Below are 25,658 nucleotides of genomic sequence, written 5' to 3'. Positions count from 1 at the left end.
AGACCGTGCATCAAGTTCTAGCCCAAGAGGACCCCAGAATGTGACGACAACACACTGCTAAATGCACATCAATGAGGAACTAGCAGTGAGAACACATATAGGTCACCTTTAGCAGGCTTACCTGTGCTGTCTGTATTTTGCTTGGTCTCTGCAGGATTTTTACCAGCATCACTGCTCTGTTCGGAGGTTTTCAGTGGCTTGGTACTTAAGGCAGTAACATTTTCCTCAGACATGAATGAAATTTTAGGTAACAAAGCAGCAGCTTCTGCAGAGAACCGTACTTTCACACTAAATAAACAAAGAGTTTTTATACAAAATGAAAGCAAATCAACATTCATAAAGAAGCTATCTGTCATAGCCTATGTATACCCAATAAAGGAAAATCAACTTGTCTTGACTTCTTTTTTTTTTTTTTCACCACAGAGAACAGGCAAGCACCAGATCATGACTTACAGCAGCCTGGCATTGAATTGATCACTGTGGGAGAAGTCACATTATACATTTACATTAAATACAAGAGCAGCTGAAGAAAAATAAGTTTATTCAGTTTTAGTAACCAGAGTTTCATTAGAAATTATGTTTCCACACAAACAGTTACAGTTGTTCTTGCAAAAGAAAGCACTGCAGCCTCAAAGGTACTTCCTAAAATAGCTCATTCAAGACAAACAATAAAACAGCATATTCAGTGCAAGCTGCAAAAGTGACCCAAGACTTCAAGTTCATGCCTTCAGCACAATTAAGGTATGATTCTTTTGTCCTATGTCCCCTTATCCTTCCAACATACAGCAAGAATTCCTGGACCATTTTATAGTGTGGATCTTTTTCTTTCACTCTCACCTCCCCTCAACTCTCACGTAACCCGTTAAAAAATAAACTGCATGCACAGCAGCTTTCCAAACCCTTAAATAAATTTCACAAGTGTTACATTAGCTTCAACTAGAGAATAACTTTAAAATGTAGTGTACACTATTTACTCACACTTCAGTTTTGAAGTCCAGAAGTAAGATTACAACAGAGACATCTTGCTCTGGTTTTTTTTTCAAGATACAGTAATCCACTTCTTCATCCTGGTAATATAAGCAAAACATCTTTGAAGTGCCCTCCTGTTTTTAAGAAATGGGACATGTTTCCCCTCAGGTAGAGGTTACTATTCTTAGCCTAGCAAGTTGCAAAACGAAATTATCCTCAACAACCTGCCCATGACTAAAGCGCCAACCCACCCCACTCCCCCCCCTTTTTTTTTTTAATTTCTTCCAACTATTCCTGGAGTAAGGTAGACTATGAGATGTCCCCAGCTTAGAAAAGTAAGTTCATATCTCTTACTCTTACCAGGTAAGTGGAGAACCCATCATTCCTTGTTCGATCCAAACTGAACCCCACCTATGAAATAATTGAGAAGAATCTGTCAAATTAAAACAGTTCAAGTTCCCCTAGTATCAGAAGCCAAACCACCACTAAAAGAATCAAAAATGCTGCTAAATAAATTAACCTACGTTTAAGGCAGAATCCAGGTATTTTTCTCATTATCTAATTAGACAAAAAAACTATTCAAATATAATAAACCTGCTGCTTCATCCATATCCCCCAAGAATAAAATGTATACCGATTCAAACCCAAACTAATCTAGAGTACCTTCTGTCCCTGAACCTTTTAACTTATTTCAGTATTTTTCCAGATGTTTTTGCTTGAAGAAAATATTTAATATTTTTAGCAATAAAGAGGTCGAACTGTGCAGAAGAGTAAGAACACAGGTCTGTTTTCCACTCTAGCATTTCAGTCTCTGTTAAAATCACTAATATAATGTGCTATATAACGTGTAATGTTACGAGTCCTCTAAAAATAAGACAGTCACTGTCCTGGAAACCTACTGATATGATGATTACATGATGCATTGCAATGCAACAGGACAACAATGTGAAAATCTCACATGAGAAGACTGCTTAGGAAACCTATGTTCAACATAGGTTATAGATTTGTACATTGAGTTCAGTAGAGGGTCCGATAAGTTAAAGTTTATCCTTAAAGCAGAATGGATAGCGCTCAAGGATAAATCTCACAATATACATATCCTCACAAATGGCTTGCAGTGGGGAGCAAAGCCAACAGCACCACCAGCTAGGATCTGACATCTCAACCAAGTCAAGGTATCTAGTGCAAGGGCAGTTTCACAGAAAGCTTAATACAGTCATTAGACTCAAAGTAACTTACTGACAAGCTACTCTTGTCATCAGAGTCCACAGGTGGCTTCAAAGAAAGGTTGCTGACATTGACTTTCATGAAACCGTCCTTGAAGAAGCCAAAGGTATTCAGGTGCACCTTCTGTCTCACATCATCCTGTAAGAAAAGAAAATAAGTTTACAAATCACATACACAGTCATCTGCAGCAGCAAAGGGAAGCGGAGAGACAGAGATTGACACTTACTCAAGTATTCATGCAAAACACCTATCTGACCATACCAAGAGCAAATTTCTTTAGGATACCTTCAGATACAACCAATTATTTCACTGGAATTGACTCTTCCAATAACCTGAACAGCAAGAACTTTAAATAAATGTGTCTTTGCTAATTACGTGGCTATACTGTTGAGAAATATGCAAGAAAAAAGTTTGGAAGAAATTAAATACCTGGTATCACTAATTAAACAAAATATTGCTACCAAAAAAAAAGAGACTGCAGACAAATCAAGACAACTATCATTTGAATGCTAGCTACTGTCATTGCAACAGACTGCAGGAATTAGTTGACTATAGCGATCTTACCTAACTGAGAGCTGGGTTTTGACCAATTGTATTGTCATCCCATCAGACCTTCTATGTTAGGCAGGGTCAATGTTTGGACAGTCAAACACCTAATACACTGGAAAAATACGTGTATGGTGTAGATGACAAAATTTCTTATGTAGTCCCATTCCTCCAAATGATTTTTAGCAAGGCCTTGTGTCTTATAAGTAGGATAAATACTGAAAACTGGATATGTGGGTTCAAACAGAATCACTTGGGTTAGTTTCTCTAACAGGAAAATTCAAATCCCCTCCTCTGCTCCCAGTCTTAATTGCAGAATAATTTGCTTCCTCTCAGTCTAGCAAGGAAACTGTAGAAATTGATCCCTTTCCATGCCTTGCTCAGTTGATAAAGGATCAACTACAGCGAACTTTCTTATTCTTTAAATAAGGAGGTCATGAAGGACCTCACATGAAAAGTGGCAACTGTGTGTAATCTTTACTACATCAGATGAGGAAAGGTCATACCCCTGTTACTTTGCATTCATAAGTCAATAAATAGGTATGCAGTTGGACCCTCAAACCTACTGGATCATTAATTGGAAGAAAAGCAGAAATAGAGCAACAAAAGTTAAAAAGCACGTTTAAAATGTCGTTTAAAGCACTTTTACAAGTTATCACTAAAAAGAAAATTGTTACTTCTAGGAAAAGATAATCAGATTGCAGAATACTCTAAGCAGAGAAGTCAGCTGCTAAAGGCAAACAAACTGTTCTGGACAAGGTACTGGAAGATCAAGCTAAGAATTGTAGAAGTACAGTAAGTTCTCTCTCTTCCCTTACCCCAGTATTAATTTTGACATCTCTGCATAAAACATTCCTGACGCATAAATATCACTCGCTGTAACAGCAGGACACTAAGCCTGACACAGCTAACCTGTAATCTAGCTGTAATAAGATCGCCCTAATAGAATCAAGTTAACCTGGCAAATAACCAGATGGTTCCCTTAATGCTCAGAAGAGGAAAAGAAAAAAAAAAAGTTAGTGACACATGGCTCACAGCAGATGCTTTGTTCAACAGAGTATTATAGCTGTGCTGCCTTCGCGTTCTAGGTCCCTTAACGTGCTTGAAACAAGATCGCATTTGGTTCCTTTAAGACTGCTTTCAATGTAATTTCCCAGTCAGAACAGAAGATTAATAGTAGCTCTTTACATAGCACATCATGCATATTTAATCATATCTGGACAGATAAGCATTTGTCTGGGTGATTAGGTAGAGGGGAGTATAAGGGGGGGATACAGTCTCATCTAGCCACAAGGTGTTTTGCACCTTGTAAACATGACCAGAGACAACTGCTTAATTCAGAGTACTTGCAAAAGCTATTCAGTTCAATTTAACTTTATTTACTCTGCCAGTTAACTAATATGCTCTCCACCAACAAAAGATAATTAATATACAACACACACACTTTCCTCCCTGGTTTTATCTCAGCTTTAAGTGCTTAGAGTTTACAGACTTAGTTCACAAATCCTTCAGCTTTACATGATCCCACATGCTCTGTCACCAGTTGCCACCAAGCAACAGCACACTCTCCAAGAACATCTACTACTTCACATCTCGACAGCTTAAAGATACTGGCTTATAACAATTGTCTCACCTCTGACAGGAGGTTTAACAGGTTGGAAGAATCCAGCTTTTATTTAAAATCACTCAACTGCTGACTTCAGAAATAATAAATTCTAAGTTGTAGGTTGTTAGCATACACATTATTTTAACTTATATAGGATGAATTTAACGGTTAAGCCTGCCCCTTTGAGAAGAAATGGTCTGGGACTCATCACTAACAGGTTACAGTCAAACCAATACTGTAAGTTCTGAGCTTATTTCCATAAAAAATCTTCCACGTTCCTTTAGGATAAAAATTGATCCTGCAACATTTCACTAAGATTACAGGAAAGTGGTATCCAGGATCCTGTAGCCCAGAACAGGCAAAAAAATATTCTTTAATATTTTACCCAAAATCTAATTGGGATCACGCTATCAGTACAGTGAAAGTTTCATCAGAGTACTTACCCTTAGATGGAAGAAATATTATTATTTGTGTGAGACTAATAGCAAGACTTATAATTTGTGTAAGACTAAATGAATTGCTGTGAAAGGTATTTTCAACTTGAGCAACTGAAGCCTGAGACCCACCAACATTAAAAGGCCTCAAGTACTTATAAACAACCACTGAAAAATAACATCTTCCAAATAATAATTTGACAGGAAACTGCAATCTTGACAGTATCATAAAATAGGATAGGTCTTACTTCCCTTTTGGAAGCCAGATAATTGTAAAGATAACTCGCTTTAACCAAAAACTAACACCACAGCTACACAGTGTTCAGTTGGATGGTTCCTCCTGAAACTGGTATGTTTGGCTGTTCACTAGCATTAAACTTAACTGCGTGCCTGACAAAGGCCTCATTTAGACCAACTTTCTCATCCTCTGAGACCATTTGCCATTGCGTTGTGCAAAACGTAAGGCTTCAATATTATAGCATTCAACTGTTAAGACAACAAAAATCTTTTTTTTGGTCAAAAGAAACATTCCAACCAGCAGCTACTTCTGGAAGCCTCTGAAAACTGTTTCCATCAGTCTTCTATAAATCCAGTTTTCATAGGGTGTTTCTGGTTTTGCTTTTTTTTTTTTTTTTAAACATATCTCATTAAACTAATGAAGCTGATAACAATCGCTACTAAGGAAGAGAGTCTCCTTTGACGAGGTTAGTCTAACAGCATCATTCAAACAAATTATTTTTCTAACTCAGAAGAAATAAATCATTTTGTATGCTTTTACAAAGATTAAAGAAGTTATTTTCAGAACGGGAAAACACTCAGACTGTGGCTTGCTTTTCTGACAACAAAAAAGCTTCACCTTTGCACGCTAATTACTAAGATACAAGAATGAGGCTATTCTAACTTCAGCATTAACAGCTTGTTTGAGGAAACGTAATATCTAACACTCACACAAAGTTGTGGCCTTTAGCTTGGCACAGCGTCAAAGCACGCTTACAAGCAAGGAGCCAATGGCAAGAACACTAGAAGGGAGATTTCATTGTGAAAGGGTACAGCTGTTGGAGCCTAATGTTTACATAAATGCTGTAAAGCAGTAGGTGAAGTAGAAAGGGAGAGACTGCACTCTAACAATAAAGCTTATGTTTATACAGGAGACGGACAAAGGCATTAACGCACTTCTACCTTCCACAGTGCTTTGTAAGTCAGTGTTGCAACTCACACAAAATACCTACAAAATTAAAACCAATTAAACCCCACTTTGATCATAAAAATCAGCAAACAGTTTAGTAATTGATCCAGGCAGTTAAGAGACACCCTAATAGGAACTGGAAGCTGTAATGTTTGCTGCTGAGAACATTTGCTGGAGGCCAGTTTGAAAGTTTTCTATGTAAGGGAAAAGTATCACCCCAGGAGAAATTCCTCCAGCACTCAACTGTTGGTCACAAATTCCTTAAAATAATAATGTAACCAGCACAAACCTCCTTGTTTGTTGCTTCAGAGAAAAGTTTACTTTTCCTGAAGTAGAAGAATGTTCATGTGGTCACACACTAGACAACTACATAGTCTGGAAAATTCCCTACGAACAAGTCACAAATGTCCCCCTAGCATTCACTGCATCCCAAAGGCTGAAGGGGAACTCCTGCAAAGTTATGGCACCTTCCTTCAACTGCTACAAGAACACAGTGATGTTGGTCCTAGTCATATACCACTTCATTAACTTCTTCCAATGTTTCTACTGGCAAATTATGTTGTTGACAACAAGAACAGAATTAACAACCTAATTCTAAAGATTTACAGAGTGCTTCATGAACTATATAGAAGTCCTTAAAAGGCATCACCGCAAACGCACAGTTCCTCTACCACATAACAACTGTACAACTTTTCCTTTAAAACACAACAGACAGCAGGCACTTCCTATCAACAACCCTGAAAAATTAGTTTTTCTCAAATATAGTCACAGGAGGACACAACGCTCTTTCAAAGCACAACTAGAAGTCTACCAAACTGAAACAGAGAGATATCAGCATTGATATCTTTTTCTGCCTCTATGGTTTGCTTGATTAGTGCAAAGAAACTACACCTGGAAGACCAATAAAACAGCCACACAGCCTTTTAAAATGAGCAACCAGCGATCAGGACAGGAAGACTGCTGCAGACTGCAGATTAAAAGCAAAAGCAACCCCAACCCCCTTCGGAAGCCTCCCCCCAGCTCACGTTCAGCCCTCTCTTATCACACACAGCTTTGTCCCTTGCCTTTAACAGGACATGAAGCATTTGCACCTTCAAACCGCTACAGTTCTGAGGCCCCTTTCACACGGTTTCCCCACGACTAAGAAACAGACGGCCAAAACCGCAGGGATGGGGGCTAAAGGGATGCGTGAGGAGGAGGAATAACAGGAAAAGCACAACACAGCGGGGCCCGGGCAGGCTGAGGCGCAGGGGGAGAGCCCAGAGAGAAGCGAAGAGGGCGAAGGGCCAGGGGTAGGCAGCGGGACGAAGCCGGAGGCGAGGAGAAGAGAGCCCCGGCCGTGGGAGGCGGGCAGGGCCGGGCTGGCCCTGCCGCTCCCCACCGACAACCCGGAGGGGGCCCAGCGCGGCCGGGAGCCGAGCCAGCAGGGACGGGGGCGGCGCAGACCTTACTTTGAGGGTGAGATGATGGACGCGGGCGCCGGCCGGGCCCGCCCAAAGCAACACCAGCCCCAGCACGACCGCGGCCCGCACCAGCGCAGCCCCAGGGCCGCGGGCCGCCATGTTTATTCCAGCATCAGCATCCCCTTCCCGCGCCACTTCCGGGGTCAAGGGGCGGGGGAGGGGGGCACGTGACCGGGGCGGGGCTGCCCCTCAGTCCTGTCACCGCCGGGTCTCCCCTGTCACAGACGCTCGTCTCCTGTCACCGGGGTTTGTGCCCTGCCACCGGGGTTTTGTAGCTTCCCAGCCCTTTTCTCTCCCTCTAGGGCCTTTCTGGGCTCCGCCGGGCTGTCCCCCCCGCCCGGAGGCTGCCGCCCACGGTGCTCATTGGGGTGGCCCGGGCCCCTCAGTGAGGGCCATGACAGTGGCCGGGGCCCTGTGGTGGGCTCCCTCCTCGCTGGTGGCCCTCGCTGCTCTCACAGGGAGACAGTGCCCAAAGGGAACCCCCTGAGCCTCGCCCAGACCAGCCTTTGTGGCGGTGCTTAGCGAGGCCCTGGTGTGGGGTGAGGTGACACAGAGCTGCTCTTCCCGCCTTAGCCCTCAGCCATGCAGCATAGTTCATGGGGACATTTGGGGTTGTTGCTTCCAGCTCAACCGTGAATCGGCCGGCAAGTTTCAGCTTCTTCCTGAGAGCTATGGTGAGAGCAGATGTCTGAGCATCAGGTAGTCCAAACAACCAAAAAACTGCCTTTCTGTTTAAAGCTGGGTTTAGACAATTAATTTTAAATACGACCAAAAAATATGTAACAAAACAAAGGGCTTCCTGCTTCGTTACTGGAATGGTATTGAAGCTATTGAACTATTTGAAACCAGTAGCTGTAGTCCCACTTAAAGATGAAAGTGACAAGCAGATTGGGCCTGGCTTCTGTGACTTCTCTGTTGCTCAAACCAAGTAACACAAGCAGCAAACTAAACATGAATAGTGGCAATTAAAATGGCTTTTAGGCTAACATTGCTAAAAAAACATTTGAAAGGCTATGCACTGTGTCTTCATTATGGGAAGCCATCAGTGTAAGTAAATGTAATTCTTCACTGGGGAGTCCTGTGCTGTCAGCTCTTGTAACTCAAATATTCTGACTTTCAGTGTATGGAGTAATAGCTGTGCAAGTTTCTTCATCTAGAGCCAGATAAACAACTGGATGGAACAGACGAGTAGTAAAATGCTAGTAAGGGTGAATAGGCAGAGAAAAATCAATAGTCTTAAGTTTTATATTAGCAAGATTATGTAGAACATCCCATCTTTGTACAGAGGTGATTCAGATGTTACTGTATGTTACCTCTTACAGTTTCCTTTCCCCCTTTTCTTTTATACTCTTAGGTAATAAAATAAACACAGAAATCTCACCATCAGCCAAAGAAACCTAGACTGGTACCAGAAAATATCTGGAAGCATAAAAAAAAAAAAATCAGTCTCTTTTCCAAGCAGGATTGTCTCTGGGCAGTAACTTGCACGTGCCGCTAGATGTCCTGTCAGCATCAGGCCTTGTGGTGCACGTAGCTACTACACCCCACAGATTGTAATAAGCCTAAGTAACTACAAACATCAGATAATTTATTCTGAAAAGATAACTCTGATCCAGATATTTTCTTGGAATTGATATTTTTAATGTTGTAATTACTATCATTCTTGTGCATAGACCACATGGGAAACCTAGAGACTTCTGACTCCTAGGAAATAGTTGCCTGCAAGCACAGCTGCAGCACAGGCTTTCAGGCCGCTACCGAGTGTCAGGCACACTTTGACTACTTCAGTGGTCGAATAGCAGGAGGCTTTCCCCTATAATTCTGGGGTTTGGTTCATCTGAAGAGCCTCTATTAGGCTAAAGATGCTTCCTCATAGCAATCAGGGATTTCTATGCCACAGATTAGAAACTGTCTGAAGATCTTTTTTTTTTCCATGTAACTCTTCACCAACTATTAGGATATTGTAGTAACTGTAAGTTTCCCACTTACCTAGACTAAATAATCTCAAAGTTTGAACTTGTAACGCGTTTACTTTGGCTATGCATTTTCTAAGAACTTGCATGTTAAAAGATGTCTATACTTAAATTTACATACCTATCAATATGCAAACTGGCTGCTGTCTGTAATGAATATGCTGCAACAGCAACTCTCATAGTTACATTGATATGTTTTACTGTAGCTTCCAGACAAGATTTGCCTTGCTCTAATGTGCTGTTCTTAGCAAGTACAGTTATTCTCAGCTGTGGTTAGACATATTTAGCCTGGATATCTTTTTGCTTTACTTCTTCATTGTACCAAAACATTTAATTAGAAACCTTCACAGATTTTTTTTTAAAAGCATATCATGGGCAACTATTGAGATTGGATAGAGGGTATCAGCAGTGTCTGAAAAATCTTGGCATAGGGACAGCCTACAGATACACCTCAGTATAGAGTGAAGCAGATTGTCAGTTTGTTAACATACTCCCTGAGCGGAGGTATGGGCATGTCATAGAGTAGCAAGGGCTGGCTGTTCCCAAGGGACACAGAGTTGGGAGATGAGCACAATAACACAGACAACAGGGCAGGAGCCTCACCATTCAGGGTCCAGTCCCACAATCCCCAAGCAAGGTGAGCAGAGCAGGCCCAGGGAGGGCAACTGGGAGCAGCCAAGAGTCCAGGTCATCAGGTGAGCTTGTAGCAACGAGACAGGGGCAAGGCTGAGTTAAGAAGTCAATCTGCAGTTCAGGTGATGGTAACCAAGGTCAGACACAGTCTAGCGATGACTGGACAGGTCCACAGGGATAAAGCAGGTCTGAGATAAAGCCAGATATAAGCCAGGCTTTACATCAACAGGCTCTATAGCCAGCCATAGCTGCACCTAAGCTGGAGACCAGTACCCCCAACACCACTCAAAAAGAGACTGAGCCCTCAGGCCAAAGCTTAAATGGGGCTCCTGGGTCCAGGGGCAGAGAGTGTGGGTGGAGGCCACAGGTGAGGTTGGCTGGGGCCATTAAGGTTTATCAGGTCTTAATCAGGTCTTAATTAGGCCCCTCTGGGCCCTGATAGGACATTTAAAGAGAACCAAGGTCCCCTGCTGTGTGTCTGAATGATCTGCGTAGTGTTGTAATAGCAGAGAGGAAACAGCTGTGATGGTGATGGCCTTAGGGAAAGGTGTGTCCCCTTCCTTTCCTGGTGCTGTTTCAGTCCCAGTATACGAGAAGTTACAAGCAATATCTATGTTCCTTGTCTTGGATGTGGATGATCTGGGTAGAATTATAAAAATAAAGGGGAAGCAGCTGCAAGGGTGATAACTCCATGGGGAAAAGGTGGGTCCTCTTCCTCTTGTATCCTGGAAGCTAGAAATGCTTGTATGTGTTCTGAAAGCAGTGATTTTTCTTGCTTTGCATGAGTAAACAAACCCAGAGAAAAGGGTTTAGATTGAACGGTAGTTTAGGGATTTATTTTATCTTCTTTAAATACCTTCTGAATCATTCAGCAGCTAATCTGGCTGTTTTCAAGTGGGACTGGGGTTTCCTAAACATGTCCTGGCCTTCTAAAAAGGGAATTGCTTCTACTTGGTCTTAGGATCTGCCTCTGGGAGTGTTTTGAATCATAACAACAGGAGAGGTAAACACAGAGAATTTACAAGAATAGACCCATATCTAGATAACAGATCTGTATGGTCTTGTTCTCAATGTGGCTGAGGGAAAACTCCCACCAGCTTCTGTGTTGCTCAGATTTGGATCGTGGAAATTAAGTAAAGAAGTGCTAGATAATGTAATTTCTAAGTGTCATTTTGAATTATTCTTTTGAGGCTGGGACCTACTGAGCTTTCCAGCATCATACTTCAGCATAAAGGGCTCTTAATGCTCCCATCATTGTTAATTATATTAGTAATTAGGGACAACCAAGCTGCAGGCCCTGCTATTTTGGGCACTGTACAACTGAAAGTAGTAACGTAAGCGGCAGGCCCTGTCTTGGAGAGTTTTAAGGTAAATAATAAAGACAATCAAAGACAGGAAACGGTAGTCTTCCAGAAATACATGGAATTAATTTTATTTAGTGTTTGTCTTGAACCTCTGTCCACACAAATTTTAATAACTTTTCATAGGTTTTGGCATGGTTGATTCTAACGTACCATCATAATACAAAACTTGCATTTCTGGCCTTTATCTTTCTGGAACTGGTTAAGCATTTCTATCTTTCAGTGAGGACAGGTTTCCCTGCCCATGCTGGTGTAACAGGTTTGCCGTGTTCCCCTCCCAGCTCTTTGTGCAAAAGGAAATTCCACAGCAAATTTACCTCAGATGATACTAGTGCTGCTTTCTGTTTGGTCTCCGTACATACTTTTTACTCAAGTATTTATAGATTAAGCTCTCGAAAAGTCGTGATGCAACTGTGTTGTCTGGTTTTGCAATGTGTTCTGGATGGGCTTAGGTCTAAGGACAGTGGGCTTTGGTGTCCCTTCCCTGAGAGTCTGTGGAAGTACAGGCCCTTGGAAGATTGTGGTTGTGCTTTAGGCAGCGTGGCTGGCTCAGATATTTAAATACGTTGGCAGTAGCAGGAAGAAATACTCTAAATTGAGTTGAACAGCGTGTCTCTTAGTTGTTTTAAGTCAGTCCTTAAAAGTAATAACTTCTAATGATGAACAAAAGCGTTGCCTGTTCTCTGTCTCTCTTCAAAGACAGCTGTGTGAGGAGCAGCATTCTACTCTTATGTTCAAATCAGTGGAACTAGGATAAAAATAAAAGCAATTCAGTTATTAACATAACACTTGTCTTCATTGTTGTTCTAAATGTTGGAATTGCTTAACAAGTTATTCTTTTCTTGTCCTTTCTCATGTAGGGTAATAGCCAAATGTCAATGAAAGAAGTGCATTAATCTAAAGGAGGTAAGCAGCTGGCCAATTTTTATCTTCTGACATCAAAAGGATCTACACTGTCTATAAGCAGATACCTTTTTTCCTCAGGTGAATGAATATGCCTCCCTTCTCCGCCCCCATGTAAATCTTTCATGAACAGATGCAGCAGTGAATATAAAACTTCAGTCCAAAGCTCTCTTCACATTTCTTGTAGCTGAAAAACAAATACGTAAAATCAGATTAAGTGACACAGCTCAAATAAATGCTGTTACAGAGGACAACGAACACAAAATAAATCTTATTTCTCTGGCAAGGAAATGAGCCATTTTCTGCAAGGCCTGCGTAATTGCTACAATAACCCACATTTATGCAAAGGCAGATAAATTGGTTATTTTTCTGCTTACTTGTTGAGCGTGTTGGTGGCAGATGGTGGACTTAATATTCCTGGATTTGGGTTATTTTGGGGGTATGCGTGTGTGTGCGTATATATATTTTTTTTTTGGGCAGCCGAGTTTGAAGAAGTCAGCCCTCGCTGTCAGTTTTAAGGGTGTGGGTCTCCTTCTCTGGGGCGGTTGCCATTCTTCCAAAAGGTCAAAACAGGAACCTTTGCTTTAAAAAAAAAAAAAAAGCCTCACCTCGCAGGGGGAGAGGGCGGTAAGAAACGGGGTACGGACACCTGAAGGAGGGCGGGCGGGAATCCACCGCCGGCGCTGCCCTCCGGGCGGGGAGCGCCCACTTCACCCAGCCGGGTGTAGCCGCCGGCCCGCTCCGCACTTCAAAGCGGGGGTGAGGGTGGGCTGAGAGCTGCCCACCGGGCCGGGGGGGGGGTGCGATCCGGAGCGAGGGGACGATGCGGGCGGGGGGCGATGCGGGCCGGGGGGCGGCGCAGCCCCGCCGCTGCCAACGGCGACCGGTGCCGCGCTGACTGGAGACCGCGCCTGCGCAGTGCCGGCCTCGCCCCCCCCCCCCCCGTCTGCCGCCGCGGACCGCGCCTGCGCAGTGCGCCGGAGCTGTCAATCCGCCCCCCCCCCCCCCCGCCCCGCTCCGCCACCGCCTCCCCGCGCGGCGCCGCTCGGGCCATTTTGCGGCGCGATGAGGCGGGAGCGGCGGTGAGCAGCGCTCGTCCCCGTCCCGCTCCTCTCCTGCCACCCCCTTCCCCGCTTCGCCCCGCCGGGGCTCGGCCCCCTCCGTGCTGCGGGGAGCGAAGGTGGAAGGAAACCCAACCAAGGGGACAGAGAGACCTCGAGCGCCCACCCCGCCCGCCCCTCAGCGCCGGCCCTCGGCGGCGCGGCGGAGCCATGAGCTGGGGCACGGAGCTGTGGGTGAGTGAGGGAGTGAGGGGGGGGGACACGGGACGGGACGAGACGAGGGGAGGGAGCGGGGCCGCCGTTGCGGCGGTTATCGGGGAGCGCCGCGCCCGCCCCGTGTCATAACGGTCCGTGCGGAGGGGCCGGTGTGGGCCGGCCGGGGGTGCTCTCTGCGGGGGAAGGGGGGTTTCCCCCTTTCTAGAAACTTTTACGTGTAGCCTCCGCGGGGAAATGCCAGCAGTTTTATTTATTTTCCTTCAGTGAAATAAAAAAAAACCCGCTCAACAGCACGGGAAAGAAAAAAAAAGCGACGGCGGTTTTAGAGCGGAGGGAGGCTTTCAGGCAAAGGCTGGGGTGGGTTTTGTGTGTGGCTTCTGCAAGAGGCTGGAGGAGAGGCTCCGAGGTGGATTGATATACAAGGGGGTCCAATTTCAGGAGAGGGAGCTGCAGGGAAGAAAAGCCAGATGATAAAATTTCCTTTCGCTGTTGTTAAGGGGTTTCTCTCCACGCTTGTTTTGAAGGACGGAGGTTTTTACTGGGAGAGTTTTTTGTCGTGTGTAAATAAGTACGTTTTCATGGTGGGGAGGGTTTCAATGTGTAAAGCTCCTTGATTGTTTTTGAAGTGAACCTGGACAGTATAAATGCGTTTGGTTTAGGGTGGAACATTACTGGAAAATACCAAACTGTTAAAAGGAATGAAAAGTGGATAATAGCGATTTGAAATGGTCCCTTGCTAATCTGGGAAAATAAGGGTAGGCAGATAAAAGAAGTCTTGAAAGGCAAAAGAGATATACATATTCAATCACAAAGAGGACATGATGCAGCCATGTTTGGCAGCGTGATGGTGGAGCATGGAGCAAAACCTGTTATTGAGGGCTTGTAATAGTGGACAGGAGACTGTGCAAGCGGTTGTTAATTTAATGGAGGGACGTTAAAAATCTTTGGACAAATCTGTGCTCGGGAAGGGGGGAGGAGGAAAACGAAGGTAGTGTTTTGAATGGAGAAGTCAAGAATGAGTGGCAGAGGGTCATCTGGATTGCACAGTGCTGCAGGATTTTGCTCCTGTATGGATATATGTGTTTGGCTAGTAACTAGTGTGAGCTAAGATGTAAACATATCTAAGCTTTTACACTGTCTCTATATAGAAATGGTTATTTTAGATGTGCTAATTGCTGTCCTTTCTGGATGCATTACTGGCCTATTCTGGCAGTTAAATAAGCATCCCGTTTTGCTGTGACATTGTAGTCACGTTATAGCTAGATCTGGTTAGAACTAGACAGTAAATTAGGGAGCAAATGCTTACTGAGAGGTTATTGTGGTATGTTTGTATATTCCAGAGAAAGAAAGGTGATACATACTGATGAAATATTGTAGTGATGTTATATTGATTCATCAGTATATAAACAGCTCTGCTGTATGGGAATGTTTCTGGGAAAATCTGCAGTTGTCGTCTTTTTCTGCATCTTGGATGCTTTGGGGGGAGATGAAATAGTTTGAGTGGGATTAAAGTAAGAGTCAGTATAACAATTATGAAACAGGAAAATCTGAATTCTCAAGATGGACCTAGTTATTTTTGCATTCTTAAAAGAGTGCAAGCGATACGGAGTTGTTTCTGTGCAAGAACAGTGGTAGTAGTATAGTGCTTATAAATAGTTGTTTCTTTTTTATGTAACCTTTACAGGTGTGTGTGCAGTCATATATTTGTCTTTGTAATAGCTACAAACTGCCTTTGTAACATTTTTTTTTCCCCTGAAAATTTTGTTGGTAAAATTATTGTCTTTGAGAAATGTAGCAGGTTGCTGAGGAAGAGGGTTGCACCAACAGATTAAATGATTCTAGATACAAAATTGGCAGGAGTTGCTTTATTTTAAATTGGGCAGAGCTTTGAAAACACATTGGTTTCTAGTGCTCTGACTATTTAGGCCAAAACACTGATTTCCCTCTCCATGTTCTCGCTTTCACTGGGCAAGGAGACCATGCAAGCAACCTGTATTTAATATATGCTACCTCCTCTTGTTGATCATGGCGTGATTTTTATAAAACAAAATTAAATTTCCATTTACCTTAGAAATTAGTATTTGTTTTAAGTAGTCAGGGAATGTCTATTTAGGAACAAGTGTTGTAAGCAACAAATGCCTGTTTTACAATGTGACTGGTATATGATTTGATGCAACCATTTGATGGACTGAAAGTTGAGGCAGTAACAAGTGTTTCCAACTGTAGTTTAGAAATTTGAAATTTGCTAGAAAGATTAGAGTTGTTTGATCAGGCTTGACTTGCACCCTGTATCTCTGATGTGCTGATCTACCAGACTGGATGTGTACTCATGATTCACCCCTTTAAATGTAGCAAAGGAGAAGTAAAATTGAGCTTGCTCTTTAGAGCATGTAGAATGTTAATGAGCATGGATTTATGTAGAATTTCTGTTCGTTCCTGGAAAAAGAAAAAGCTGGTTGCAGAAAGCCTCATACTTCGGAAGCAATAAAATCCCTTCGGCAACATAGAAGTTATTCCCAAGGCAGACTTTTAGCCTTGTGCTGTGATATGAGTGTATTCTGTGCCTCTGGCTTGCAAATCCTATTGCAGAGTTCCTATTGATATTTCACTTGAATCTAGACTTCCGAGTTTCATCTTAAGATTGGCCTTGTGAGTGTAAATGGACCCATAACCAGCAGAATTATTAGAGGTACTAATGCAGCATTGATATCATGTATGAGGCTAAATGCTTGGGATAACGAGATCGGCTGGGGTTTCCAAGCAATCCAGTGTTACAGAGCAAAACCTGAAGGTCTCATGTAACCGTCTGTGAGTTTCCTGTGTGTAAGCACAGTGTACAGGGCAGCAGTGGCTGCTCTGTGGTTTGTCAATCTTCCCAACCTCTGCAGAAGTCTTTCTGCTTGTTATACTTGAAACATTCAGGAGCTGGAGGAAGAAGTGGTGGGTGAAGGACAAATTACAGTCATGGGACCGAACCATTTTATTTTTTCACCCTGGTTCAAGAGTAGCATTAAGGGCTAACAGGTAGGAGGGTATAGCAGATACTTATTTCATGTCTGATTCTTGAAATTGGCAATGTTTTCTAAATACTTAGCTAATGTAAGTGGTAAGTAAAAGATTATGTGTACTGATGTACAGACCCAACTTGTACCTTCAGTCAACTATGCTTTGGGGACAATAGGCTGTAAAAACATGCTTGGATCTCTTTCACCCTTTTCCTTTCTTGGGTGATGGGGAAGAACACAGAGCATGGCACATACAGCTATTCCGAAGGGTGTTTTAGCTAGTAAAATGCTAGTGTGTGCTACACTTCCCACCAGTGTCCTTTTGTGTGGTATGAAGCCCTCAAAGCAAGTGGTGGGAATTACATAGCAAACTGAGCTAAAACTAACCTCAGTACTTTGGTCTTTGTCTTTTGAGTGGAAAAAGCTGTGGCTGCATGATTGGTATATTGAAGGGAATTAACTTTCTTGATGATGAGTTTTGGTACAGTCTGTAGTTTGGGGGAGCTACGTGCAAATTTGTGGTTAAGTGGTCCAGGAAAAACTCTGTCTCTTCAGAACACTGTCACACAGCATGGTAAGTGCAAGTGGTAAAGTGATTAAATGTGGGAAGATTAATGTCTTTGTTATGAATGTTTCAGAGGTGCAGATGCTGTGGGTTTGTTGTTAGGCTTTTTTCCACATTCAATGTCAAGTTTAAAAAAAAGTCTGGGGAGGAAGGTGATTTAATCAAATTTTTCTTTCACCTTTGTGAAAAGCTAGGTGTCTGCTAACAGCTGTCACTGTCCTTTCAACCTGTGAGAAGGTGAATATTCTGTATTTGTGAAGGACTTTAATTTGCTGTCCTTATGCAAGGGGCTCTGTTGACCAACTCCTCATGTGACTGATACTTTGGCGACTGTGCCTTTTGTTTGTAGAGTGTTCCACTATGCTTTAGTAAGGAAAAAAATACAATTTGTGGATATAGTTATTTTTGCCTTATAAAGTTCATTCCACTTATAAATGTGAATTGTCTCTAAACTTTCTATGGTTTAGAAAATTGTTATTTTCAGTAATAGTTATTTCTTAATTCACAGTATTAAAACAAGTGGAATTCTTGTAGACCATGTTCTCTTAACTACGTCCTCATTGTCAGATGATAAAACATAGGTGCAACTCTGAGAAGGTGAAGGCCCCACTTGTGATCTGTAACTGATAAATAGTTTCCTCTTTCAGTACTCGTGTCTCTATTTAATCAGCAAAATTTATGTTTAAACAGCTGTAATCTTGCATTTCTTAAATTTGCTTGAATGCAGTATTGTTCTTCAATAGTATTTATAATGTATAGGTGTTCCATACAGTGATGACTCGCATTCAGAAACTGTCTGGAGTACCTAGGTGCTTTTGACCTTGGTGGCATTACATAGTGGTGTTATCTGGGCACAGTAGTCAAATGTGATCTTAAATGAAGGCTCTGTTCTTTTCAGCTTGTGCCCTGTAAGAGGATCTGCAGAGCTGGATCTAGGTTTGATGTATTGATTCTTTTCTTAAGCCAACATCTCGTTTTATTGTATGCACCACTATAGTTGATTGCATACGATAGAAATCTGTGTGTGTGCGCGCGCGCGCAGGACAAGGACACAGATTAGAAGTATTTAGTCTTGCATGCTAAATCACAAGTTAACTCTGACTATGAACTGAGAGTTTCCATTATATAAGGTAATGGGCCTAGCCTTCAAAGGTGGGTGGATGAATTGTTTGCAGCTTAGAAAATCTTCTTTTGTAGTGACAGCAAATGCTCTTCTGAAAAGTGTGTTTTATTGTAAATTTGCTGTGAATTGTTGCAACTTACTTGGCATTGTTCAGACAACTCCCAGAGGCAGAGCTGTGTATCCCTGACCCCTTCATATTTAGTAGAGTCTTGGTTTCTATTTTGTAACATGTTAAAACTTATGTATATTTCAAAGAGGCTGGAATTTTACCCACAAAAATATACTCAGAGTAAGGCACCCTAAAAGGAAATACAGCAAGAGGTTGAAAAAAAAAAAGCTGAGGTGAGGAATAAATGCATCTTATATGTAATTTTGGCTTGGTTATTCTAAGAGTCTTAGTAAAAGTTGTATACAGAGTGCTGGAGATGGGCACTTCAAAGCAAAATACACTTTTCATTAGCTAAGTATTCTGCATAGTTATTTGAACAGTTTTGAGGTAGCAAAATTGTCCAACATTAATATCTCTTTATTTCACAGTGGATCACTCACTGTTTTAAGTGGTCAGCCTGTATATGCAGATTACTGAGTGAGAAATTGTTTATAGAAGTTGAATCATTACACAGTATCTTAATTCTGCAGCACGCACCTTTGTGCATTTGCCCAGCACAGGATGGTATTTCAGGCTGCTGCAGCCCTTATGTGCGTTTTAAAATTAGTGCTAGCATAATCCTTTTCATTAGCTTAAAAGTAGATGATTTTTAAACTTTAAGATGATGTGCTGTGTGGGAGCTCCCCTGCTGCTCGTGGAAGCTGGTTGGTAGGAGAATGTGGTTATGTGTGAGGTCCCTGTGTACACCCCTTGGTATTTCCAGGCACTAGGAGTAGAAAGTCTCCCTTCTAGTACCTGAAGGAGTTGCTGGGTCTTTAATGTATGAATGTCTGAGTAATTTCGTTTACAATTCTGCTTTGCTTTAAGAAAGAGGATTTCTGTAATATTGTCACCAACCTATTCTTTCTTGTATTTCCTACCTATTCATTAAAGAATGGGGGATTTACGGTCTTTCAGCGTGAGTCAAGTGTGCAGAATATCTTTTTCCTTTCAGTCAGACTCTTCCCATTTGTATTGTGGCTGCTCAAGATCCCCCGCTTTCTTGAACCATATGGGAAGGCAGTCAAACATGAGACGATGTTTTTCTGGACTCTTTGCAGCTCATTAGTGTTACTCATGTTGTGAAACATTCTTTTAAAGCAGAATTTCAAAAGCTGTACTCCACATGAAGAGTAGGAGCCACTGCTGCACTGTAACTTAATAACATGCTTTACCTTGTTGCCTTTTTTGATTGCTGGAAAGGTAACCTGCTAATGAATTTTTGGAAATTCACTTTCATCCTGTTTGAAATAATGCTTCTGAGATTGGTTGTACATTGAATCCAATCCAGCTGTCAAAATGCAATGCTCTGTTGAGTTCCCTTAGTTTTCATATAAATATTTTAAAATAACTTCCCCCTTCAATATAATTGTGTACTTTCCAGATGAAACTTCTCTTCCTCAATCCACCCCTAGAAATTCTGCTTTTCTATTTCACTTTTTCTTTAACAATAAGCTGGCTAAATAGGTGAGAGGAAAAACACTATTGTCTCTTGGCATATCATAGTCTTCTCACTTCTTTTCAATCAATGGCTTTGGCTCTGTAATGCAAAATGGGAAAAATTGCTGTATATGTTGTATGTATGCACATAGGTATGTACAGGATATGATGGTTTTAGTCTTCTCAAGCAGGTGTGGTAGGGGTGATCTGGATCCCTTTGGAATTTTTACATGATTTCTTAGTCTCCATCTTGTCTGGATAACCTAATTAACCTGGTCAATTATTTCTTTTGGCTCAGTTTATTAAGAATGGTTTGTTGGCATTATTAAATAAAATGTTTCTTTTTGCATCTAAAAATGGAAAAAAACTGTAGATGGGGTTTCTGTATTACTTACAGCACAGAGCAGCAGAGCTGAAGTGCAAGAATGAAATGTTGATTGCCCCGGTGTTCATTGCCAGTCGCTGAAGCGGATATGCATGTTGTAAAGCACGTAAAGAAGCAGTTCTGTTGCAATGTTGTCCTTAATTTATTTGGTGAAGAGTCAACCTAATTGGAAAAACAACCAAAAGAACAACAGCAATCCCCCAGATGCCCTCAGAAATGTAGTAGAGCAATAAAACTTGAAATGGAGTCTCTTGGGAATTAATGCCTAGTTTAGAAAGATGGTCCCCAGTTAGCTACCAAGTCATCCAGATAGTCCTTAATCCTGAAGAAATGCCATAGTGGATTATCATTCTTCTTGTCGTAGCTGAAATAACATAGGTTTCTTATGTTAAATATGTGTCACTTGGCTGTCTCTTGTTACAACATTTTTCAAGTGCTGCTTGGTACCTCAAAAGGTTTTAAAGCAAATCCTTGAATTTCACCATTTTAGTGAGGCTGGTATCGGTGCTGCTAGTAGCATTTATGTATCTGAAGAGGAAGGGTAGTTTGTAGTGTTTAGACTTACTCCTCTGTGAACAGCAGGTACAATTTATCTCAAATTATTTTATAGTTCAAAAAATTTACTTTCATTGAACTGAGTCTATGGATATGCAGATAAAGTTGTACTACCTGTGTGACAGGAGAATGATCATCTTGCAGAGATACTGAGAATACTGCTTTTTACTAACTGGACTCCTGGAGTCAATTCAGCTGAGCTGTGAATAACTAATAAATTGGTTATTGGGTGCCTTGGACAGTTTTCTCTGTCTCAGCCTATACTGTAGACTGAGCCGGTAACCTTCATAATAAGAAGAGCTATTTAACACTTTCTGTTGAAGTCATCTATTTGCTGCTGCTTAATTTTTTTTTCCAAGTTAGTGTGCTCTGACTGCAGTTTTCTTTTTTCTGCACCTGCCTCACATTTTTTGTATTTCAGATTAGTCAGGATTATTCAGTTGTTACCAGGGCTAGTGTCTTGCACATATTAAACATGATGCTTCTTAGGTTTTGGAAAGCTGTAGTGCTCTCATTCATTGGAGCAAGGTTTTGAAATTTGGCAGACAATAGCTGTTGAACAGGGATATGCCTTCTGCTGTTCTTGAGAAAATCTGCCCAAATTAGGCAAACTTGTAAGTCTTTGGAAAAATACCACTTTACAAGTACTCAGTGAAGGTATTAGTGCTGAAGTCTTCAAGTTCCAGTGTGTGTTGAGTACATTTTGGACTTGGAGGGTTCTTTGTGGGACAAGACGATGCAGTCACCCACAGAATAATTGAACATGCCTCTGTCTGGTCCTTGCAAGAGTGCAGCCAGACTTCCCATGTCATGGCTGCTCGAGGCCAGGGTGGAGCGAGGCAGCTGCTTCTGCTCTCAGAAGTGAGGGTTTGGGCTGTATTAAGGAGGAATAGCGTGGGTCAGTGAGTTAGGAGAAAGTGGACTACAGCTAGGAGGGAGAGGGGATGAAAGGCATGGCTACACTGAGTCATGCTAAAGGTCCATCTGGCCACTAATGCTTCCTTGAAGGTAGCAAACTGGTTCTTCTCTTGTTACGGACTGGTTCTTCTCTTGTTATACTCACCCGAGGGTGAGGAATGGGGGAAGAGATGCAGTGGTCAAAGAGGAAACTAGCTGACTCGAGACCAAACGTGGGGAAGAAGTAGTAGAGATCAGACTAGGATCTACTTACAGAAACTTGGAGCTGCTTGTCTAGGAACTGTTCCTGTGATTGGAGTGTCAAGAATGATGGGAATGGAGTCATTTGAGGAGCGACAATTCGAATTAGCAGTTCTGATAGCGAACTCGGGGAGGATGAGAGAACTGGGACTAACTGGGCAAAAGGAACTGCAGAAATGAGCTCAGGAGGAGAAGGAGAATTGAAACAAAAAAGGCAAGGAACCAGTAACAAGGAAAAAGCTTGGATAGAGAGCATGTGGGGAGAGCAGGGTTGGACTCTGGGTGGGACAGGTAGGATTGTGACTTACTGTCAGACAGGATGTGCAATGGGATTAGTGCATTAGGAATGGGAGGTCAAGAGTTTGATGGGATAAGGAGAAAGTGTAGTGGGTGTGCAAGGGGAAGGAAGAAGCACGGAGCAAAAGATGAAGATTAGGAAAGAAATACAACAGAAAAATAGTGAAGGGACCTAGCAGTCATCTTTTGCATGTTTGGCTTTGTAGCATTGCTATTTTTATGTGGCTTTTCCCAGGTAATATTTAAGCAGAGTTGACTTACTGGTTTGAATGTATGGACATTGATTTCTGTGGTTGCGTTTTGCATCTTTACTCACTGTGAAAGAATATTTGACCACATCCCCAAACGAGAGCTTTATCCAGAAGTGTGTGCACTGCTGTTTTTCATCCACTCGTTCTGTGCAGAAAGATTTGAGGAATTGTTTAGCAAATAGATTTAAAATGCGTTTAGATAATATTTATAACTGTGCATTATGCTTTTTTTTTTTTAACACGGAGATAAAAGCTTTAACACATTTATCTTGTATTTACAGAAGGAAAAAAATGACTGGCATGCAGTAGTGAGTGACTGGAAGTGTGTTTTCTCAAACAAAAGTTAAATGGGGAAGGGAAATATTTCTTGTCCCCTTGAGGGGTGTTGATCTATCAAATGTGGGTCTTATAGGAGTGGCATTCATTAAGAATGTGTAACTAGCATTTTGCTGTAATAAAAGGAAAAACTGGCAGTGGATGAACCGTGAGAGCTCTGATAGAGTGCTACATAAATATTTTTTTTCACCTATCCTGCCTGCCTCTCCCAAGTATAACAGTCTGAGATGCTTTTGTTCATGTGTTGTCACTGGAAACCCCTAAAAATAAAGGGTGAGAGGAAAGGGTTGTATGTGCTGGTCAAGAGCCTTTATTTCCTTACAACTCTTTCGAGTTGTGAAACATCTGTGTTTCGCAGAGGATGCTTTTTGGCATATGTTTGTAACTTAACATGTGAAAGCTGAAAAACTGCGTAGCATGGCTTTACTTCAGTTTTCAGTGTGCAAAAAAACCTCCTAGGCTAACATTTCAGTAGTGTATGTATTGGTTAGTAGCTTCTTTGCTACTTTGCTCAAAGATGCTGTCATCGGAAAGGCTACATCCTCCTGAGGGACAGGCAGCCTACCCATGGTGATCAGGGCATTCAGTGTTTAAATATTATTGTTGTATGCTTTACCTGAAAACCAAAAGTGTAAGCTAGGCAAATGCACCAGCCTATCCTTTAGGTAATGAGAATGCATATCACATGACATGTGTGACTCGTTTCCTATTTAAATCAGTGCCCTGGGGATTTGCAGCCTTATTTTTGGAATGGGGGGGGGGGGATAGCTAGGTTGCAATTCTATTTATAAAGACAAAATAATGTTTCTCTGGCTGTGTGGCTGCATGCAGTCTTCTGAGGTGCAATGAGGTAGCCCAGGAAACACCCCTGGAAGGGTAGAAGCATGCATCCATTCCTGGTAAAGCACGATATGAACTGTGGGCACCTCTACACCTCTACTTCTGGATAATTGTGGGCTGTTTTTTGTTTTTGCATTGTGGCTTTTGCTCTAATTCTTGTCTGTGTCATCCTTATACTTGTATTATGTATAAAATTGTTGAAAGCTCCTTTTCCAGAGGTTCAATATAACTGATGTGAAACTATCTTGAAATAGGAAAGCTGTAATTGTTGAAGACAACAATTTTTGCAAGAGAAGTGCTGTTGTGAAACATATGCACCTAACTTGGGCATCTTTGGAGACTGGATCCACATAGTTGTTGATGCTCTTTGAAAATACTTGAACAGAAAGCTTGTGTATCATAGTGCCAACATTTAATGTCTGTAGGAATGTGTTGAATTGTTCTAGCTAACAAAAACCTTAGCTGAGCTAAACAATACAAATATAAATATAAATATTTCACTTGGTTTTTAGCAATTGAGTTGAAGTACTTGATGGTTAGGAACAGCATGACAAAGTAGCGCATGCCATTCCCACAAAGGTCAGAAGATCTTTTCTTTCATATGATATATATGGTTTTCATGCATATGATTACAGCAGTTTGTATTGACTGGAACGTTGAATCTGTTGTTGGCTTGGTATAGTTATCTTTTGTGGTTTGCTTGTGGGTTAATCCCTGGGAACAAAAATATCTGGAATATTGACAGAGTAGTAAAAAGCTAGAATCCATACTTTTTGAAGAGTTGAACAAGTAAACAAGTGTCAAAATAGCAGAAATTCAGAACCTTGTGCTTTTTTCTTTCCTCATGATACATCAGTGCATGCAGTGCTTGGAAGTTGCTGGCCAGTGGACCAATATTGATTTCCCTTTGGGGGCAAAGCATTCATCTAACCTCATCAGCAGGGGGTGAGACTGATTCATTAATCAGAATAGCAACAATCCATCCTGAAGCTTCCTCAAGGTATTAGGGCTAAATTAAACAGTCTGGGACTAATGTGTAAGCCCTAATGCACTTCAAGAGGCTTTCTTGGATAAGGAGAATTTTGAAAATAATCAGAAGATGAACCCAAAACTGAAAGAAAAAAGCCGTGGGCACAGATCACCCTTAAAAAAGGGGACTGTAATACATTTTCTTTGTGTGGTGCAGTGCTTAATGCTCAGATTCTCTTAGGGAAGAAAGGAAATGCATGAACTATATAGCTCTATTCAAGGCATTGCATTTATAACTTGTTTTCTCTCCCTTGTGTATGTGTTCCATAGCTGTTCTAAAAATAGATATTGTCACAAATACTAAATTAGTAGGATTAAGCATCTTAAAGCCAGGAAATACACCGTTTTTTAACAACAGTCACTACTGAGGAAATGTGAGTTCCTATGCATATTGTATTATGTCTTGATTTTGCAGAATTTTAAGATTGTGTTTACTTGTGTGTATTTTCAGAGTCTACAATTACACATTAATTTCTTCAGTATAAAAATGTCATGGTTGCATTCAGCTTTTCTGGAAATCCTTTCATTAATTTGGATGAGGAATGAAATGTTATGATAGAGCTTTAGTCTGTATATTAAGTACTCATAAGCAAGAATTAATATAATGTGTCAGTAACGTTGTTGGATATGCTTATTGGTGATTATGAATGTCATTCATATTCCAGAGTACTCCAAAAAAAAAAAAAAAAAAAAAAAAAGGAGGTGTAGACCACATGAAGTTTCTTCAGTCTTGCTCTTAGTTCTTAGCCACTTTGTCTTGTTCCATCTCAGTCTGCACACCAAGTCCGGTAAGCAGTAATTTTCCTTTTTGAGAATATTGGGATCCTTCTCATAAGAGAACAAATATATCCAGAAGGTCTGAGGACTTCATAAAAGCTGGAATGTTTTAGGGTGACTCTTCGTTAATAATGTCTGTGAAGACATACTGAATGTGTCTGGTAGAAGTTG

At 41.6% G+C, this 25,658-nt stretch overlaps 2 protein-coding genes and 1 long non-coding RNA gene across 18 annotated transcripts in view; 1 reads left to right on the top strand and 2 right to left on the bottom strand.

Annotated features, from left to right (window-relative positions):
• GPR107 (G protein-coupled receptor 107) overlaps positions 1–7,546 on the bottom strand; it is a 40,790-nt gene extending 33,244 nt beyond the window's left edge. The window contains exons 1-5 of one of the 2 annotated variants that reach the window (XM_075055653.1): positions 7,420–7,546; positions 2,209–2,334; positions 1,330–1,380; positions 979–1,067; positions 122–288 (exon numbers count right to left, since the gene is read on the bottom strand). In XM_075055653.1, the coding sequence (XP_074911754.1) occupies positions 122–288; positions 979–1,067; positions 1,330–1,380; positions 2,209–2,334; positions 7,420–7,530 (544 nt within the window). In that variant the 5' untranslated portion in view covers positions 7,531–7,546. Of the gene's footprint in view, positions 1–121; positions 289–978; positions 1,068–1,329; positions 1,381–2,208; positions 2,335–7,419 lie in introns of those variants that run through there. The other variant, XM_075055654.1, reaches the window with a different exon arrangement.
• A 3,916-nt stretch (positions 7,547–11,462) lies between these two features.
• LOC142043681 (uncharacterized) lies at positions 11,463–13,142 on the bottom strand. Its single transcript, XR_012654099.1, has 3 exons — positions 12,679–13,142; positions 12,370–12,488; positions 11,463–12,146 (listed from the first exon to the last, which is right to left on the bottom strand). It is a non-coding gene; the product is annotated as an uncharacterized LOC142043681 (long non-coding RNA).
• Positions 13,143–13,326: 184 nt separating this feature from the next.
• FNBP1 (formin binding protein 1) overlaps positions 13,327–25,658 on the top strand; it is a 104,279-nt gene continuing 91,947 nt past the window's right edge. For 7 of the 15 annotated variants that reach the window (XM_075055822.1, XM_075055832.1, XM_075055823.1 and 4 more), the window contains exon 1: positions 13,327–13,596. In XM_075055822.1, coding sequence (XP_074911923.1) covers positions 13,573–13,596 — 24 coding nt within the window. In that variant the 5' untranslated portion in view covers positions 13,327–13,572. The remainder of the gene's footprint in view (positions 13,597–25,658) is intronic. The other 8 variants (XM_075055830.1, XM_075055829.1, XM_075055826.1 and 5 more) reach the window with 4 other exon arrangements.

This window comes from Buteo buteo, chromosome 23 (assembly GCF_964188355.1).
Source record: "Buteo buteo chromosome 23, bButBut1.hap1.1, whole genome shotgun sequence".
Classification (NCBI taxonomy): Eukaryota; Metazoa; Chordata; class Aves; order Accipitriformes; family Accipitridae; genus Buteo; species Buteo buteo.
Note: the sequence above shows the minus strand (reverse complement) of the source record. Positions and strands in the feature narration are given on the sequence as shown.